Source organism: Arvicola amphibius, chromosome 7 (genome assembly GCF_903992535.2).
Source record: "Arvicola amphibius chromosome 7, mArvAmp1.2, whole genome shotgun sequence".
NCBI classification, from domain to species: Eukaryota; Metazoa; Chordata; class Mammalia; order Rodentia; family Cricetidae; genus Arvicola; species Arvicola amphibius.
This window is the reverse complement of record NC_052053.1, coordinates 93744833-93760711: the sequence shown is the minus strand read 5'-3', so window position 1 is coordinate 93760711 and position 15879 is coordinate 93744833. Positions and strand designations below refer to the sequence as shown.

At 52.7% G+C, this 15879-nt stretch overlaps 1 protein-coding gene across 5 annotated transcripts; it reads right to left on the bottom strand.

Annotated features, from left to right (window-relative positions):
- Positions 1-112: 112 nt before the first annotated feature.
- On the bottom strand, positions 113-15425 carry Rps6kl1 (ribosomal protein S6 kinase like 1). Of its 5 annotated transcripts, XM_038336799.1 has the most exons (11): positions 15161-15425; positions 13726-13850; positions 12845-12937; positions 5491-5538; positions 5026-5158; positions 3693-4298; positions 3288-3377; positions 3078-3160; positions 1619-1714; positions 1250-1367; positions 113-1109 (listed from the first exon to the last, which is right to left on the bottom strand). In XM_038336799.1, the coding sequence occupies exons 1-10, from the start codon at positions 15423-15425 to the stop codon at positions 1257-1259; spliced, it is 1650 nt and encodes a 549-aa protein (XP_038192727.1). In that variant the 3' UTR covers positions 113-1109; positions 1250-1256. The 5 variants fall into 5 exon arrangements, with proteins under 5 accessions (XP_038192727.1, XP_038192725.1, XP_038192729.1 ...); XM_038336797.1 differs by having other exon boundaries at positions 113-1367; XM_038336801.1 differs by having other exon boundaries at positions 113-1367; positions 15191-15425.
- Between the last annotated feature and the right edge of the window lie 454 nt (positions 15426-15879).

The following is a 15879-nucleotide window of genomic DNA, read 5'->3' as shown; positions in this document are numbered from 1 at the left end:
AGGGCGTCTCTTCCCTTTCCTCCTTTCCTGAGCCGGTTCTGGAAGAGCAGGGGCTGCTTCCTTGCAGACCGCTTTGACTGCAGTAATGAGGCAAAGGTGCCACCACAAGAGAAGGCTTTATTAGAGAGAGGACCAGCCCCAGGGGCTGCTGGGATTCCAGCCATGGAGCAGCTGCGCTTTCCTTGTCCTCTGCTCCAGACTCAGCACCAGAAATATTGGGTGTCTCCTTATGTTGCCACCCCCCCCCACACACACACAAGTGTTTGGTGAGTTGCCCGATTAGTGAACTCTACCAGATGCTACCTGTGTTGTAACACTGGAGGGATCTGGAGATTGGTCAAGTGAAATTTTGTTGCATGTGCCACACCTTGGCGACTGGGTTGTCCTGAGGCAAGTTCTCAAACCTAGGGAAAGGACTGTCTGCAGATACCCACTTACCTAGTTCTTCAGAAACCAGCAATACCGGACTTAAAGCATTGGGTAAAATCGGTCCGTATGTTCTGTGGTGTCTCATTCTAAAAGCGGACAATGGATTGGATAAACTTCATACCGAAATGCAGAATGGAGACAGCCAGCCTGAGAAAAGACTGATGGCCCGTGGGGCAGACCCTTCCACACAGGAGAGCCAGCCAGAGGATAAAGCTCTTTATTCTGTTTGCAAACTCAGTCTGACCCACTTGTAACCCTACTGACGTCTCTTCCCCGTAGTTGATTCTCCAAAGTCAGTGGGCCATACTTCCCCATCTCTCCCCCACTTAGCCCTACAGAATAACCTACTTCCGAGTACTCCAGCCCCTGTGGGAACAAACATCTGGTAGAAGCAGCCTGTGAAAATGGACCCAGGACAGTCTTGGATTGGGTCTACTGACCCATGGGATCAGTGTCCTGAGATGTCTTAAGTGGTGTACAACATGTCTGTCACCAAATGTGTCAGTCTGCTCAGCAGGTGTTGAGACGTTTGGAGCCAGAGCAACAGAAGGCAACCTTTAACACGAGATGTCCCAGCCAAGGGTGCAAGGTGTGTGTCCAACAGGCATCTGTTGCTGATGGGTGTAGGTTGCTCAGCAGGGTGCACCTCACCGCCTCTCACAACAGTTATGGGCTGATTTCTTTAGGACAGAAGCAGTCACCCGTCTGAGGCCCAATCAGGTTCTGAGCAGGTAAAGCAGCTACCGCCCCACCTTCGTCCCCTAGGTCCACTGACGTAGGGCCAGCCAGGTGGCAGACAAGACAATCTTTGTGCACTTACCCACCCTTTACCCCACTAGTCGGCTCCATTGGATAGTACTGAAAAAGGGGTGGGACTTGAGTTTGCTGGTGCCACCACCTCCAGCACCTAGGCGCCTCTGGGGATCGAACTGCAACAGCTGTGGGGAAAGAATCAGTGCTCTGCCTCCTTTCCCGTCTATGAGGTAGGCACCCCCTCCTGGAACTCCTATCAACAACCCCTTCCCCATGATGCTGGTGGTAGCTGGCACAGGCATGCTTGGGCATTTATTGCCCTATTGCCCTAGTGTTTTCCAGCTAACATTGGACAGGTGGTTCCTCCAGTCCCCCCCACCCCACCCCAACCCCTGCCACTGCTGCCCACATACCAATAAGCCAGCCAATACCTCACCTCAGTCAGCAGAGAGGCTGCTGAGCGACTGAGCCACTCGGGCAGCTGAAGTTGGGTGTGGGCCTGGAATCCTGAGGGGTGACTCTGGGACAGGGCCTGGAGAGGAAGGGGACACAAGGAGAGGCACTGAAGAGGCCACTTTGGGGAAGTTTACACCCTCGTGGCAGCCAGGACTTGGCCCACTCCCATGGCACACTGCAGGGGTGGGATGATGTTGATAGTTGCTAGGATCTACTGATGACCCAGACACGGAGCTAGACCCTTGACACTAAAGACAAGAAACTGGTCCAAGAAAGGGGACTTGGGTTAGCATTGGGGTTTGAACCTGCAGCCTGTTGGAAGCATTCTCTCCGTTGTCTTTAGGGTGGACACTATTGGGAACAGCCCTAGAACTTCTTTCCTTACAGAAAAAAAGGTTCCACGAGCCACACTTGAGATGGCAGGCCTGGCCCACAGCCACTGAGAGCAAGGCAGGAATGTGGAGAGAAGCAGAAGTATGTGAGGTAAGGATGAGCAGCAAGAATGGGGGGGGGGAGCCATGTGGGGCCTAGGGTATTTGTATAAAGAGTGCTCAGAACCCCTGAGCATGGGGAACAAGCAGGTCAGGCCTGGCTCTGGGTCACACAGTAGTTTGCTGGGGCCACGCAAACTGTTTCCTGCTCAAATGTAGTCTGTCCTCTCGCTTGTCCCCAACCTAACAGGCCCTAGATGGAGTTCTGGGCCCATCTGAGAGGAGTAAAGAGGGCAAAAAGTCTTATCAAGTGCGCGTGCTCTCTCTCTCTCCCTCTGTCTCTCTCTCTCTCTCCCTCCCTCCCCCTTTCTCTTTCTCTCCCTCCCTCCCCCCCTCTCTTTCTCTCTCTCTCCTGTGTGCATGTGGAGACCAGAGGCTGGAGATGGATGTCTGTCCTCTATTGCTCTCTGTCTCACTGAACTCCACTTGACTTTCACAGGTTGCTGGGGAACCAAACTCAAGCCTTCATCCTGGAGCAGCAGGCACTTTTCCCACTGAGCCAGCTCCCAGCCTGCAAGTGGGCTTGCTTGACCAGGCTGGCTGGGATGTGAGAACCTTCTCCCACCTTCCAGGTCTAGGGATCACAGCCTTGGAGGGTGAGTGGGGGTGAATAGGAGGAGATTTAGGACATGATCCAGAAGCCTTCCAGGGAGGGGTTGCGGCTTCTTCAGCCCTTTACCCAGGCATACTCTTCCCTAAACCCCTGGCTATCCCAGCTCATGTAATTCATAGAAATTGACTGTCTTCTTAACAATAGTCCCTCTGACGGCCTGGTGGGAGTGACTCCCTCTATTACTGGTGGGCTGGTAGGTAGAAGGACGTCCAGGCCAAAAGTCAGGCATGGAGAACCAGGCGGCCTGTGCTTAGACCCTGGCTGGCTAAGAAGCCTTTGCTCGGCCTTTCCTCTGTGGTCCCCACCAGGGCTCTACACCCTGCCCAGCTACTCACCGTTCCCGTGAGCAGTTCATACAGAAGTGACCCATAGCTCCACCAGTCACAGGCTTCCGTCAGCTCAGAAATCCCCCCGACCTCTGCGAGAACAGGAACATGTAAGATGGCCCTTTCTGGTGGCATTCTGGCACCCACTGCCCTTCCCCTGTCTTTAACCCCCACAGAAAGCACCCAAGATCTAGAAGCCTCCCCCAACTCCCTTCTTGCCTGGAGCACTGTACAGGCTGTCTGCAGCCTCCTGGCTGCACCGCGGCTCCACTTCTGACCACTGGCCAAAATATGTGAGTCGGATGTGACCTTGTCCAGGGTGTGTAGGGAGGAATTGTGGGGCAAAGGTTGAAAGTAGCATCACTGAGCAGCTGGAATCCCTAAGTGGTCCCCAGGCTTCCCCCAATACAGTCATGTTAGGGGTTAAAGGTCATCACAAGTGCGGTCTCCCTAAGGGCCTGGGGAATGTTCCTGGGGCAACCCCAGGCTCGGGTTCTCATGAGGGGCCAGATGAGGAAGGGGCATGGGGAGGGACGACATGTAGCCCTATAACCTTGGGGGTCCTGTTGACTCTGGGCTCCCACCCGAGGAGTGGACTTGGAGCAGGGGGGCTAGGGCTCCTACCTGCCTGATCCAGAAGCAGGTTCTGTGGGTTAAGGTCCCGGCATAGCACCCCCTGCTCATGGAGTGCCTCCAACGCCACGAGCATCTCAGCTGCCCACTGCCTCACCTGCTCTTCCCTCGAGCTCCAGACTGCTCGTCCACACCCCAGGCTGGCCCTGTTTGCCGATGGGGGGTTCTGGCCTCTGCCTCGGCCGTAGACCCCTAGCACCCGGTCAGCCCCTTCCCGTACCCAGTGGAGCCTCCGGCTGGGTGCAGTGTTCGAACTCTGGCTGGCTCGCCTGACTTGGCTGTGTGAGTGGCCACATGGAGCTTCTGTGAGGTCCGAAAAGCAGAAAGGACTGGTCCTGGCCGAAGGTTCACTGTCAGCCTCTTCCTGAGGCTGGAGGGATGGGATCTCCTTGACCGGGGGAAGGCTCTGAGAAGTCCATGGAGGCCCCGTTGGGATTCTGTCCTGCCCTGAAGTGTGGCCTGGCAGGAGCTTTGCTGGAGTCACTAGGCAGAGGCGGGTGTTGAGCTGGACTTTTGACTTCTCCTGAGCAGAGCCGAACTTGAGCCCAGAATATTTAAGGTGGGGCTGGGAGAGTAGATGTGACCACAGCCTGCCTCCTGGGCCAAACAAGGAGGGAGAAGTGTGGACACTAGGTCCAGGCCCACCCACCCCCCCATCTCAGCATGCCCCGTTTCTCATCTCCCTGCTCTTCCACCTTGTGACATAGGACACCCGCTCCCCTGCTGTGACCCACTTCCAGAGGGCTCGGCTTCACAGCCCACAACCCCGGTCGCTAGTGAACTTGGCCTGAGTATAGCACTAGTTTGAGCGCCAGTGTCCAGACTTTCTCTTTCGTTTTAGGGAGAGTGGTGTCACCAAAGGGTAAAGAGCCAAGCATGGGATTTACAGCGACTGCGCCATGACCCGAGGATGTGCCGCACATTTTAAAGTCACTAAATATCGGCCACACAGCTCAGTTCCCGTCTTGACAGCTTTAGTTCCCAGCCGCTCCGTGGCCACTGGGGACAGGCAGTGACCGGGAAAGTGCAAAGAGCCGAGACTAAAGGAAACGGTGACACGGGACGGCAGCTGCATAAATGCCCTCGTCCCCTGCCTAGGGTGGGGACCTCCTCCGCAGGATGTCCCCTGCTCCCTCAGCACCACAGACAGGTTCACAACAGCCTGGGCCTGCCCTCAGCCTTCAGAAAGACTGGGTTCCCTGTCTGTGCCACAATCTGGAGCAAGCTGCACCCCCTCCTCGGGGCTCAGCATCCTATTCTGGGGTGTGGGAAACAGGAATGCCCCAATGCTCGGGAGTTGATGGGGTCCCACGGGTCCCCTCACCTTGCACATGCTCCAGGTGCAGGAAGATAGAGTCCTCGCTCACAAAATAGCGCAGCAGTTTCGTCATGTAGGGGACGCCATGTGGGATGATAGTCAGCCGCTCCCGGCTCACCACGTGGCACCTGGGGAGGCTCTGGGGAGGGGACAGGGTATGTCCATGAGCCGACAGCGCCCATGACACTTCAGGACACTAGGATCTGAATCGGAAGTCAGACAGAGAGCAACAGCTGCTTCTCCCAGTCCCTGGCCCCGCCCTCGCCCCCATAGCCCCACGGAGTCTAATGTCTGAGGATGAGATAGTGTGGAGGCCAAGCCTTGGGCAGTGCCCAGAAGAACAAGCAGCTTGGCTTTGGAGGGAGCATGGGCCTCATCTGTGTGTTCTGGGGAAAGGGTGGGCAGTGGTCTCAAGAGCTCTGCGACAGTTCAAGAGGAGTTGCCACGTGGCAGCAGCTGGGCAACACCTGCCTTCAGAACGAAGGTTCCTCCCGTTGCTGGGTCCTGGACCAACTGCACCTGCCAAAGGAGGCACTGGTTAAGGCATTGTTGATTCTTGGCTTTCCATGCCCTGAGGCTGACATCCATTCTGTCCTAGTGACCTACCCTTGCTATGCCCGAAGTTTCATAGATCTCTGGTGCTTTTTCCTCCAGCATCTGGGACGCCTACCCTATCTTGAGTGATTTCTGGGCTTATCGTCAGGGGAGCTTTCTCACATTAGCCCCCTGGCCCCCCGGTTGTGAGCTCCACAAGGGCAGGGACCATCCTGTTCAACTCGGGGACCCCACAGTTCTGCAAAATGGAAGGATGATTTAGGTACTTCATGTATGACAGCAAGTGGTGTAAGTACCTCCCTCTGTTGTGTGGGCCAGAACCCTCATTAGGACACTCCACCCCCACCTACCTACATTAGCTAGGCCCTGTGTGGCCCAAGGACAGCCAGAGTCAATCCCCCACTACAGGCTTTGGCCTGAGTCCAGCATCCTGGCAGGGACTGAAGGTGGCATGGCTGAAGGACCTAATGGCTAGTCAGTTCTCCTGAGCTTTGCTTACAAGTGAAGCTAGGCTAGGTGTGGTGGTCCATGCCTTTAACCCCAGCAGAGACCGAGAAAGGCAGAGACGCGCAGATCTCTGCGAATCCAAGGCCAACCAAGGCTACACAGTGAGCCCTTGTCTCAAACCCAAACCAGTCAGGCGGCGGTGGCGCCCACCTTTAATCCTAATACTTGCAGGCAGAGGCCGGAAGATCTCTGTAAATTCAAGGTCAGTCTGGTCTACAGAGAGAATTCTAGGACAGCTGCGGCTACAGAGAAACCCTGTTTTGAAAAACAAGCAAACAAACCCCAAACAAGCGAAGGAGCTGAGGCTCTTGAAAACGGTTCCAGATTGGGTGGACTGAAGGATGCAGGCTCGACAGACCAGGAACCTCTCTGCCTTGCTTCCCTTCCTTTAAATAAATCAAGCATGACTGTGCACAACAACCACCTGAGGCTGCCCTTTGGCAGTGGCTGTCTCCTTCTCAGGGTGGCTTTGTTGACAGGCAGTGGTCCACTCACCACTGAGCCTTGTTTGGAGTTGTGCCCTTGAATCATCTCCTGGGCAGGCAAGGGTGGGCCCAGCTGTAGGACAGGGAAGGAGTGGCCAATGGCTGTAGCAGAGCAGGAAGGCAGGATTCTGCCAGGACGAGGACAGCCAGACAGCACTCTGATGTGACTACTTGAACAGACAGGCTAGCCGGAGAGGGAAGCTGGGCCCACCCTGCTAGACAGTGGTGGAAGCTGTAGCCTAGGGATGGAGGAGGGGAAAGAACCCTGGATTGTTTCTTTACTGTTACTGGGGGGTTGAACCTAGGGCCTCATCCATGCTATTTGAGAGCTCTTAGATCCCCTAGCCCAGGGCCCCAGTTTTAGAGCTTGGGCAAATAAACTAACTGACTTTCAAATAAACTGATCAAAGAGGAATTATAAACCCACCTTTCCTGTATCACTGGTCAGTGAAAGCTATGAGAATATATGATACACTTGCCAAGCCACACCTGGTTCTTGTGGGGGGTGTGTGTGTGTGTGTAGGCCAGAGGTGATGATTCTGGGTGTGTTACTTAATTGTTCTCCATCTTGTTTTTTTCTCTTAAATTTGTTAAGATTTTATTTTATGTGCATTGATGTTTTGCCATGGGTGTCGAGTCCCCTGGAACTGGCGTTACAGACAGTTATGAGCTGCCATGTGGGTGGTAGGACTTGAACTCAGGTCCTCTGGAAGAGCTCTTAACCACTGAGTCATCTCTAAGGCCCCATCTTGGTTTATTATTATTATTATTTTATTATGTATACGGTGTTCTATCTGCATGTGTGCTTACATGCCGGAAGAGGACACCGAATCTCATTATAGATGGTTGTGGACCACAATGTGGTTGCTGGGAATTGAACTCAGAACCTCTGAAAGAACAGGCAGTGCTCTTAACCTCTGCACCATCTCTCCAGCCCCTCCCTATCTTATCTTTTGAGGCAAAGTCTCTCACTGAGCCTGGAGCTCACCTATTCAGCTAGGTTGGCTGACTAGCAAGCTCCAGGGATCTGCCTGTCTACCTCGTCTGTGTTGGGGTTACAGACATGTGCCCCACCATGCCCAGCTTTTTTATGTAATTTCTGGGAATCAAACTCAGGTCTTCATGTTTTCACAGGAATTATTCCATCAATCGAGCCATTTCCTTAAGTGCCCTAAAAATGGGATCACGGCAGTTCATACTTTATAGCATCATTGTGCTTGTTGATAAAAGCAGAGAATCCAAGTATAAATTTATGGTCATTATCCATGTCATTGTAGAAGAAAGAAACTTTGGCTATAATGCGTTTATTCTGTGCTAAGGACTTTACATAGCTTACTTAATTGTGTTCTCCTGACCGGGTGGGGGTGAGCCACTTTATTGATGAAATTGGGGCTCTGAGAAGTGAAATGACTCACATCTCTCCTTCTAAGACGTGGTAGCATCAGAATTTGAATACAAACAGGCTGATCCTAAAATGAGTAAGTGCCTGCCACACTGGGCCTTAGTTTCTCCATCATTAGTAAAAAGAGAGCAGGGGCCGTGTGAACAGCACCACCTCCTTCCTACATGAGGGCAGCAGTATCGCTTTTGACCACAAGAGGTCTCCCTCTCGTGGCTAGAGACCTAACTCAGGCGGGCCTTGGCTCCCTGACCAAACTTGTGCAATATCTGGAGAGGCAGTAAAAGCTGGGGTCATTTAAGAAAAGTTTCCCACAAGTACTGGCACCCCTGATGATTCCCCAAGTGGGATTCCCCACCACCCCCTTCTTAATCAAGCCCTCTGATTTACAGCCTGAAACCTAGCCAAGGATGGGAGCCAGAAATGAAAGAGTACCCATGTGTCAAAAACCTCCGCATTTAAAACACCTTAAAACCCATTTTACAGAAGGAAATAGACTTAAAAGTTAACAGCAATTATCTTGAAGTTAGGTACGGTGGTGAATTAATTTCTTTTCCTTCCTCTACCTACTTTCTATCTTGTTTTGAACTCCCTTCTCTTTCCATGTCTTCCCAGCAGAGCAGGCATTTCCAATTGATAAAACCAAACAAATGAAAAAATCCCCTTCCTCTGATAAGCAGCTTGGGGGACAGAATACCCAGCACCTGACTTCCTTGTTTCAAAACTTCCTTGAGCCCGGCGGTGGTGGCGCACGCCTTTAATCCCAGCACTCGGGAGGCAGAGGCAGGTGGATCTCTGAGTTCGAGGCCAGCCTGGTCTACAAGAGCTAGATCCAGGACAGGCTCTAGAAACTACAGGGAAACCCTGTCTCGGGAAAAAAAAAAAAAAAAAACTTCCTTGAAACAAAACTTCGCTTTGTTTCCTTTAAGATAATTATTAATGACTGGGGATGTTGTTTAGGTGGTAGAGTGCTTGCCCGGCAAACATGAAACCCCGGGTTTGATCCTCAGTGTCGTATAAATTGGGGATACACCTGCCATCCCAGTACTTAGGATACGGAGGCAGGAAAATCAGTTCAAGGTCATCCTTGGCTACATAGCAAGTTTGCGGCCATCCTGGGCTACATGAGACTCTTTCTCAAAAGTGGGGACAATTATTAAAATACAACACCGCCAAGCACAGCTTTCTGTGCACTGGAGCCGTGGAGCTGAGACACAGAGCACTGGATTTTAACCAATCCACAAATGGGATGCTAGCCTTATAATTGGGAAGGAGGAAGGCAATTGTGGCCACACACACACACACACTCCCAAGGGGCTAGGGAAATGGCTAAGTGAGCAAGAGTGTTTACTGTCAAGGTATGAAACCTGGGTTCAAGTCGTCAGCAGCCATGTAAGAAGCAGCACTGTTGGGGAGTATAGACAAAAGGTCACTGGGGCGGGCTGGCCACCAGCCAGTTCAGTGTGAGACCCCAGGGTAATATAGGAGAGAGGACAGCCAGTGTCCTGTGTGTTTTCATGGACACATGTATGGGCACACATGCATACCCGCCACACGCAGGAAGAAAAGAAGGAAGGCAGACAGAATTGTGGGGGGCATGGTGATACAGCATTGCTGAAATATAGTAAGGCCTTTCTTTAAAGACACACAAGGAATCTAAATCTTCGATGGGACCTCTCATAAAGCTAACAGGCCCCAAAGATTCAAAGATGTTCTTGTTTGTTTTTGAGACAGGGGTCTTTTAAAATATAATTTATTTATTCTTATTTTTATTTGCATTGCACATGTATTTTGCTTGCTGCCATGTGGGTGCTGGAAATTGAACCTGGACCTCTGGAAGAGCAGCCAGTGCTCTTACCTGCTGAGCCACTTCTCCAGCCCCGAGACAAGGTCTCTATTATAAGCCCTGACTGGCCTAGAACTTGTTATGTAGACCAAGCTGGCCTCGAAGTCACAGAGGTCCACCTGTTTCTGCCTCTCCCAGTGCTCGGATTAAAGATATCATGCCCAGCTCAGGCAGATTCTTAAACTCAAAGACGCTCATGCAAAGCTGGAGCAGAGGGTAGACAAGACCAGGGCTCTGAAGTGGGCAGCTCCTCCCTGGCTCCCGAGTACTACACAGGAGTATGAGCCCCACATTTCCAATCTGATCTTTTTCTCCAGGAGAAGCTTGAAATGTGGACGTTTATATGAAATCTGCACACTTGAAAATGTTGGTAACAATTAAAAAAAAAAAAAACAAGCCGGGCAGTGGTGGCACATGCCTTTAATCTCAGCACTCGGGAGTCAGAGGTAGGCGGATCTCTGTGAGTTCAAGGCCAGCCTGGTCTACAAAGTGAATTCCAGGACAACCAGGGCTGTTACACAGAAAAAAAAAAAAAAAAAAAAAAAAACCAGCCTCAAAGAAACCAACCAACCAAATAAATAAACAAACAAAAACCATCTGAGCCAAATAAAACAAGAAACACCTCAGGAGACTTTTTTTCTCATGTCTGGTTCAGAGCATGGCACTCTGAGGAGGTTCAGAGCAGGTGGGGACAATCCCTGCAGCAGCCCCTGAGCATCCTGGCTGCCCACCCAGTCCCTGACCTGCTCACTTCACCGCTTCATGATTGCTTCCCTCCCTTTCACAGCCAACGCCTTTAAGGGACACGGGATTGTCCTTGGCTTGCTTCCTGAGCCCGAGGGCTGCCACCGGCAGGCACTGGCCCGGCTCTGCCCCCTGCATCTGTCTGGGCAGAGGTGTGGAACTGGATCGATGGCCTTCACACCTTCCCTAATTTGGGGAAATAACTGTCCTTGGCTTGGGCATAGCCCAGGGGAGGAAGAAAGACCCCAGGAGGGAGCTGGCATTCACCACTTGAGTATCTGAGAGAAGCAACCTAAAGATCTGAGTGCACACTTCCCCTCTGCACAGGACTTGGCACTGATGTTTAAAACGCTTTGCACACGCGGTGTCCCAGGGTTCAGCAAATCGGAGTGTTCTGAGGCACAGATTCCCTTGGGGACTCCTATCCATGCACACCCCGAAGGCTCTGCGAATGCCTAAAATGGAAGTCCAAGTGGTGTAACTTCAATTCACTGTTCCCCAAACTTAACTTAGTTTGGACCCTGCCTTCATAACTGGCATCTCACTCAGAGACATGGTGTCAGTCTGTCTGTGAGAGCAGCTGTGGTTCACCAAGGTCAGGCTGTGGCCACTGCGCAGTTCAGTGGGAGGGGAGACTTGGACAGATGGGAAAGCGCTGAACCTTCACTGAGCTTGGGGCCTGTTCCAGGGACCCGGGAAAAGCATCTGGAGCAAGGGCCCAGAGATGGGAACGAGGACCTCCCACTCTTGTGGCTTGCACTCAGAGCCGTCAACCCCGCATAAATGTCTTAAGTAGGCGCCAGGCCTTTCCCAAAAATGGTTTCATTTCCTTCCCAGATCACCCCTTTGGGGTAGAAATCCCCCACCCTACTTTACTAATGAGGAATCCAGTTCACAGAGCTGCGAGAGGACTTGTCTGCCACTCACTGGCCAAACCCAGACCCTCCTCCCAGACAGCTGCCCCCCTGTGTGGCAGAGCATCACACAGCACTGCCCCCTTCTCTGTGGGCTCCCAGAGCCCCCAAACTTGCCCAGTGTTTTAAACTATACATTCTTGGGTTCAACCCTAGACATTCTGATTCCATAGGTTTGGGATGGAGTCCTGACACCGACATATTTGAGAAACCCACCAGGTGTCTCCCATAAATGGCCAGTTTGGGAAAGAACTGTTTAGAGAGCCCTAGGCCAGAGGCAGAGGGCAATCTGATACAGGCTCAGCCCTTAGAGGACCTCTTTGTCCCTCAGATTTTTCCATTTTAGTAGGGGTTTGGGCCATCATGTCTTGTCTTCTCGTCCACCCTGAATTAAGGAAAAGGAAAAAGGAACAAGATGGGGTTGGATGAGGGCAGGAGTCCCAACCAGAGGAGAAAGAGTGGGGCTGTCGAGGCCCTGGACAATACAAGCCACCTCGCTCTTCAGAAGTGCGTATGCCCACTGGACAAGCTGGAAGAGGGACCTGTCGGCACAGGAAGTGCTCAGCGGTGGGTGTCAGGGATACTTGGGGAGCTACAGTCCCCCCAGCAGAGTGAATGTAACGTGGAGGATTGTGGGAAATGGGAGTGATCAGGGCAGTGAGCATTGAAGAGGCCCTGGGCATAGCCCCTCCCATGGTCTCTAGCTGGAAGGTAGAGAGAAGCAGACTGCTGCCTCTTCTCAGCCTTGGTTTCCTCTCTAGAACCTGGCTGGTGTATTTTGGGAGAGAGGAGGAGCCACTGGATTCTGCTGCCATCCCCTCTGAGCCCGCACAGTACCCTCCGGATGCAGACAGTTGCTGCAGATGCCTTCCCATTGCAGAATTTTTGTTTACACTGTGTGCAGATGTGCTGCTGCGATTAGTTTAATAAAGACCTGACTGGCCAATAGCTATGCAGAAGAGAATAGGCGGGACTTCCAGGCAGAGAGGGTCTCAGGAGATGAATCTAGACATGCATAAGACAATGGCAAGGTACAGAACAAGTTGAACATACAGAATGGAAGAGAGGTTAACACACACACACACACACACACACACACACACGGCAGAATGTTACAAGAGCTAGTTGGGAATGAGCCTAAGCTAAGGCCAAGCTTTCCTAATTATTAAGTCTGTGTCATTATTTGGGGATGGGTGATCCAAAGATAGTCCAACAAAACTTGCTACACTTTCCACTCTACCCTATCCTACATCCTACCTTACCCTCTATCCTACCCCACCCTCCACCCTACCCCACTACCCATCCATCCTGCCACTTGCTCCCCACCACTCCTGATTGCACACATCTTTCCTTCCCACACTCAGTGCTCGCTCACCTTCTCAATGATCCCAACCACCCTGCATCCTCTCAGCTGCTCCAGAGCAGAGCTCAGTGTGCGGATGGGCCGGAGCCTCAGGCTGCTGAAGCCCTGCAGAGGAAGGAGACAAGGCCTCAGCCGTGGCTGCATCAGCTTTGGCTGTGGGTAGACGTGTCTGGGTGCCAAGAGAGTGCTGCATTGGGTAGGACTTGGAGCCCAGGAAGAGCCTGCCTCCCAGGGACAGACTGAGCAGAGGAATGCTCTTGACCTAGAGTTAGGGGGCACACTGGCTCAAGGCACTCAGGCTGACTCTTTGCTCAGCCCCTATCCGGTCATGCTAGGAGTGTTTCTTGGGGACATAGAAGCCCCTTCTCAAAAGCCTTGTCTACAAAAGGCAGATGCTCTCAGGGTTTGGGGTGGGAACATCCGGGTCTCAGCCTCAAAGTTTAGACAACTTTTGTGAAAGGAAAAGCTTCAGGATGCAGTGAACTGAGGAGTGTGCAGATCTGTGGCCTGGAGAATGCGTTTGGTCAATGAGCTGATAGCAGAAAGAGCACCAAATGCACACACACACGCGCACATTCCTAATACTTATGTTGTGCCTACTCAAAAGAAACCGAATCCAGAGGCACTGAGTGTACATGTGGGAATGGCATAGCGTCACAAGCAAACTGGGGTGGGCATCTGTGTCACGCATGCCAAGTGCTCTGTGGGGCTGAATGAGGTGCGAGGGTGTGGGAGAGAGAGGAAGGATGGGAGGGAGCCCCTGGCTCACACTTGGACGCACACCCTCCACTACCCACTCCTCCCTGAAGCAGGAAGGGAACAGGGGTGGGAAGCGGCTGTCTCTCCCCAAGTCCTCCTTCTCTTCCCTAGGGATCCAGGGAGGGCCTCCTCACCGTGTCGGGGCTGGCTCCACTGCCCAGTGTCCGCTGCAGGTGGCAGTTGAAGATCTCCTCTGCCCTCCGTAGGTACTTGGTAATTTTCAACTTTACAGCTTCACGTCTCTCTTTGTTAGGGTCAACTGTGGGGGCGGGGTCACCATCTGTGGTCACCAGGACTGCACCCCTGTCCTGTGTCCTGAGCTTTACTGGTGGGCTGAGCTCCTGTTAACTGTCTCTGCCTATCACAGCCAATGGCTCCTATTTCCTAGACACTTTTAGCTGGTTCATCCCCTGGCTCCTTCTCTGGGGTGAGAGCAGCGGCTGCCAGCTGCTCTTTATAGCTGGTACTCACCACCTCACTAGCTGTTCTCATATCCTAGGAAGGAACAAGGTAGAGATTTGCACGTCCTTTTCCTTCAGAATAGAGAAGCTTCCAGAATACAGTGCTTCCTTTATTTCTGCCAGTCATGGAAAAGGCCAGGATGGAAACCAGACCAGATGGAAGAGGCATGTGCCAGGCACTCCTCAGCCCAGACATGGTAGAGTCTCTTTGACGGAGAGTTGGAGTGATCCTGGTTACCATAGCCTGGCCACAAGGCTCTAGCCTCTCAAACTGGCCTCAGCCTGGAAATGTCTCCATCTGCCCTGATCAGCCCTCCCCTTTCCCTCCTAAGCCTGGACCCCTTCCCCCTCTTTGGAACACTTGCCATCCCCTCCACTGGACGGCACACATAATGTCCCCCAACAGCCCCTTTGGTCTTCACGTCTAGAAAATGTCCTGTGCTAGGCCCATCTGACCTCGGTTTTCCTTTTCCCCTCATGCTGCCCCACCCGGGACTATAATTACATATGCACTTGACCGTGACCTCTCCTGTCATCTGGAGAGCAAGCTTCCAGAGGGCCACTGCCCTGCCCAGCTCTATGGCCAGCCAAGTGCAGCGGGCCAAGGACACAGCCACAGGAGCCGAAACATTCCAACTCCCCATGTACCCCCTTGGTAGCTGTGGAGCCTGTGCAGACCCTTGGGCAAGCTCTTTGACCACTCCATGCCTCAGTTTCTTCATCTGGAAGATTCAGTATGAAAATGAGTTCTTGCCCAGAGTCGCACACACTTGTAGTCTGTGCAGTCAGGAGGCTGAGATAGGAAGATCAGCCTGGGTAATAGTGAAAGACCTATCTCAGATAATGATGGTAATACTATTTCCTGTATATTTGTAACTACATGTAATTAAAAAGTTTATTAACGTGAAACTCAAATGAGTCACTCTAGGTAAAGCCTAGTGGGGTCTGCCATGTAGGAATGCCTTAATAAATTCAAGTCCTCATTATTATCCTTCATGGAGGCCTGGCAGGGTTAGTAAAGTGCCCCACACCCCAAGTATGGACAGACAAAAGACCCTTCACTGGCCCTTCCCTGCCCACCTCTGTCCCCGTGCATCCCCGCCCTCACCGTGTACGCCACGGAGCAGTACATCCACACCATTCTGGTAGTGGTTGAAGGCGGCCTCGTAATCCTCGCTGACATCTCGCTCCAGGGCCAGGTGGATCTGAGTGGCTGCATCTACCAGGTAGTCCCGCTTGGTCACGTCAGGCGTCCCCGCAGCTACCCGGTTACGGATCTGTTCCAGGTAGAGGCAGGCTTGGGACCGAGCTCGGGAACAGGGCTCCGGCTCCGGACCTGGGCCATGTGGACATTCACAGGCTACCAGGCTCATAGCGGCCCTGCAGCTGTGACCTGCAAGAAGCAAATGCATTAGGGAGGCGCTTGCTGGGAGTCACACCCCTACCTGGATTCCCGCGTCCTCCACTAAACATTGGAGAGCCTGGTATCCGCATACAGAGGCTGGAGGGAGTCGAGCTAACGTTGGGAAGGTCCCTTCCTTGAGCGGAGTCCTACCTCAGGGGTGGTCATGATAGAATAACATAGCTGGGCCCTTTCTTTTCCTTTCCATTAGATTCAGTTCCTCAAGTCCTTCCCCAGGATGCTGTGTGGAGCACTGAGAGCTGGGGACGCCTGTGGCCCACAGCCGCCTTCAAGGGGCGACCGCAGAGCAAACTCAGTGTCTGGCACACAGAAAGCATATCGAAGGCAAACACTGGCGCTAAACTTCTCCTCCCACTCGTCACCCACCTCACTTTTCCCCCCTGCTTTCATGTGGAATTTCATCC

What these genes read in the sequence shown, in the direction of transcription:
- Rps6kl1 (XM_038336797.1), bottom strand. Translation starts at nt 15,425, where the DNA reads ATGAGCCTGGTAGCCTGTGAATGTCCACATGGCCCAGGTCCGGAGCCG. An exon ending in GTGGAGCCAGCCCCGACACG is followed by an intron (nt 12,938 to 13,725) that starts GTGAGGAGGCCC and finishes CTTCCTCTGCAG; the next exon opens with GGCTTCAGCAGCCTGAGGCT. An exon ending in CAGCCTCTCTGCTGACTGAG is followed by an intron (nt 1,368 to 1,618) that starts GTGAGGTATTGG and finishes CTTTCCCCACAG; the next exon opens with CTGTTGCAGTTCGATCCCCA.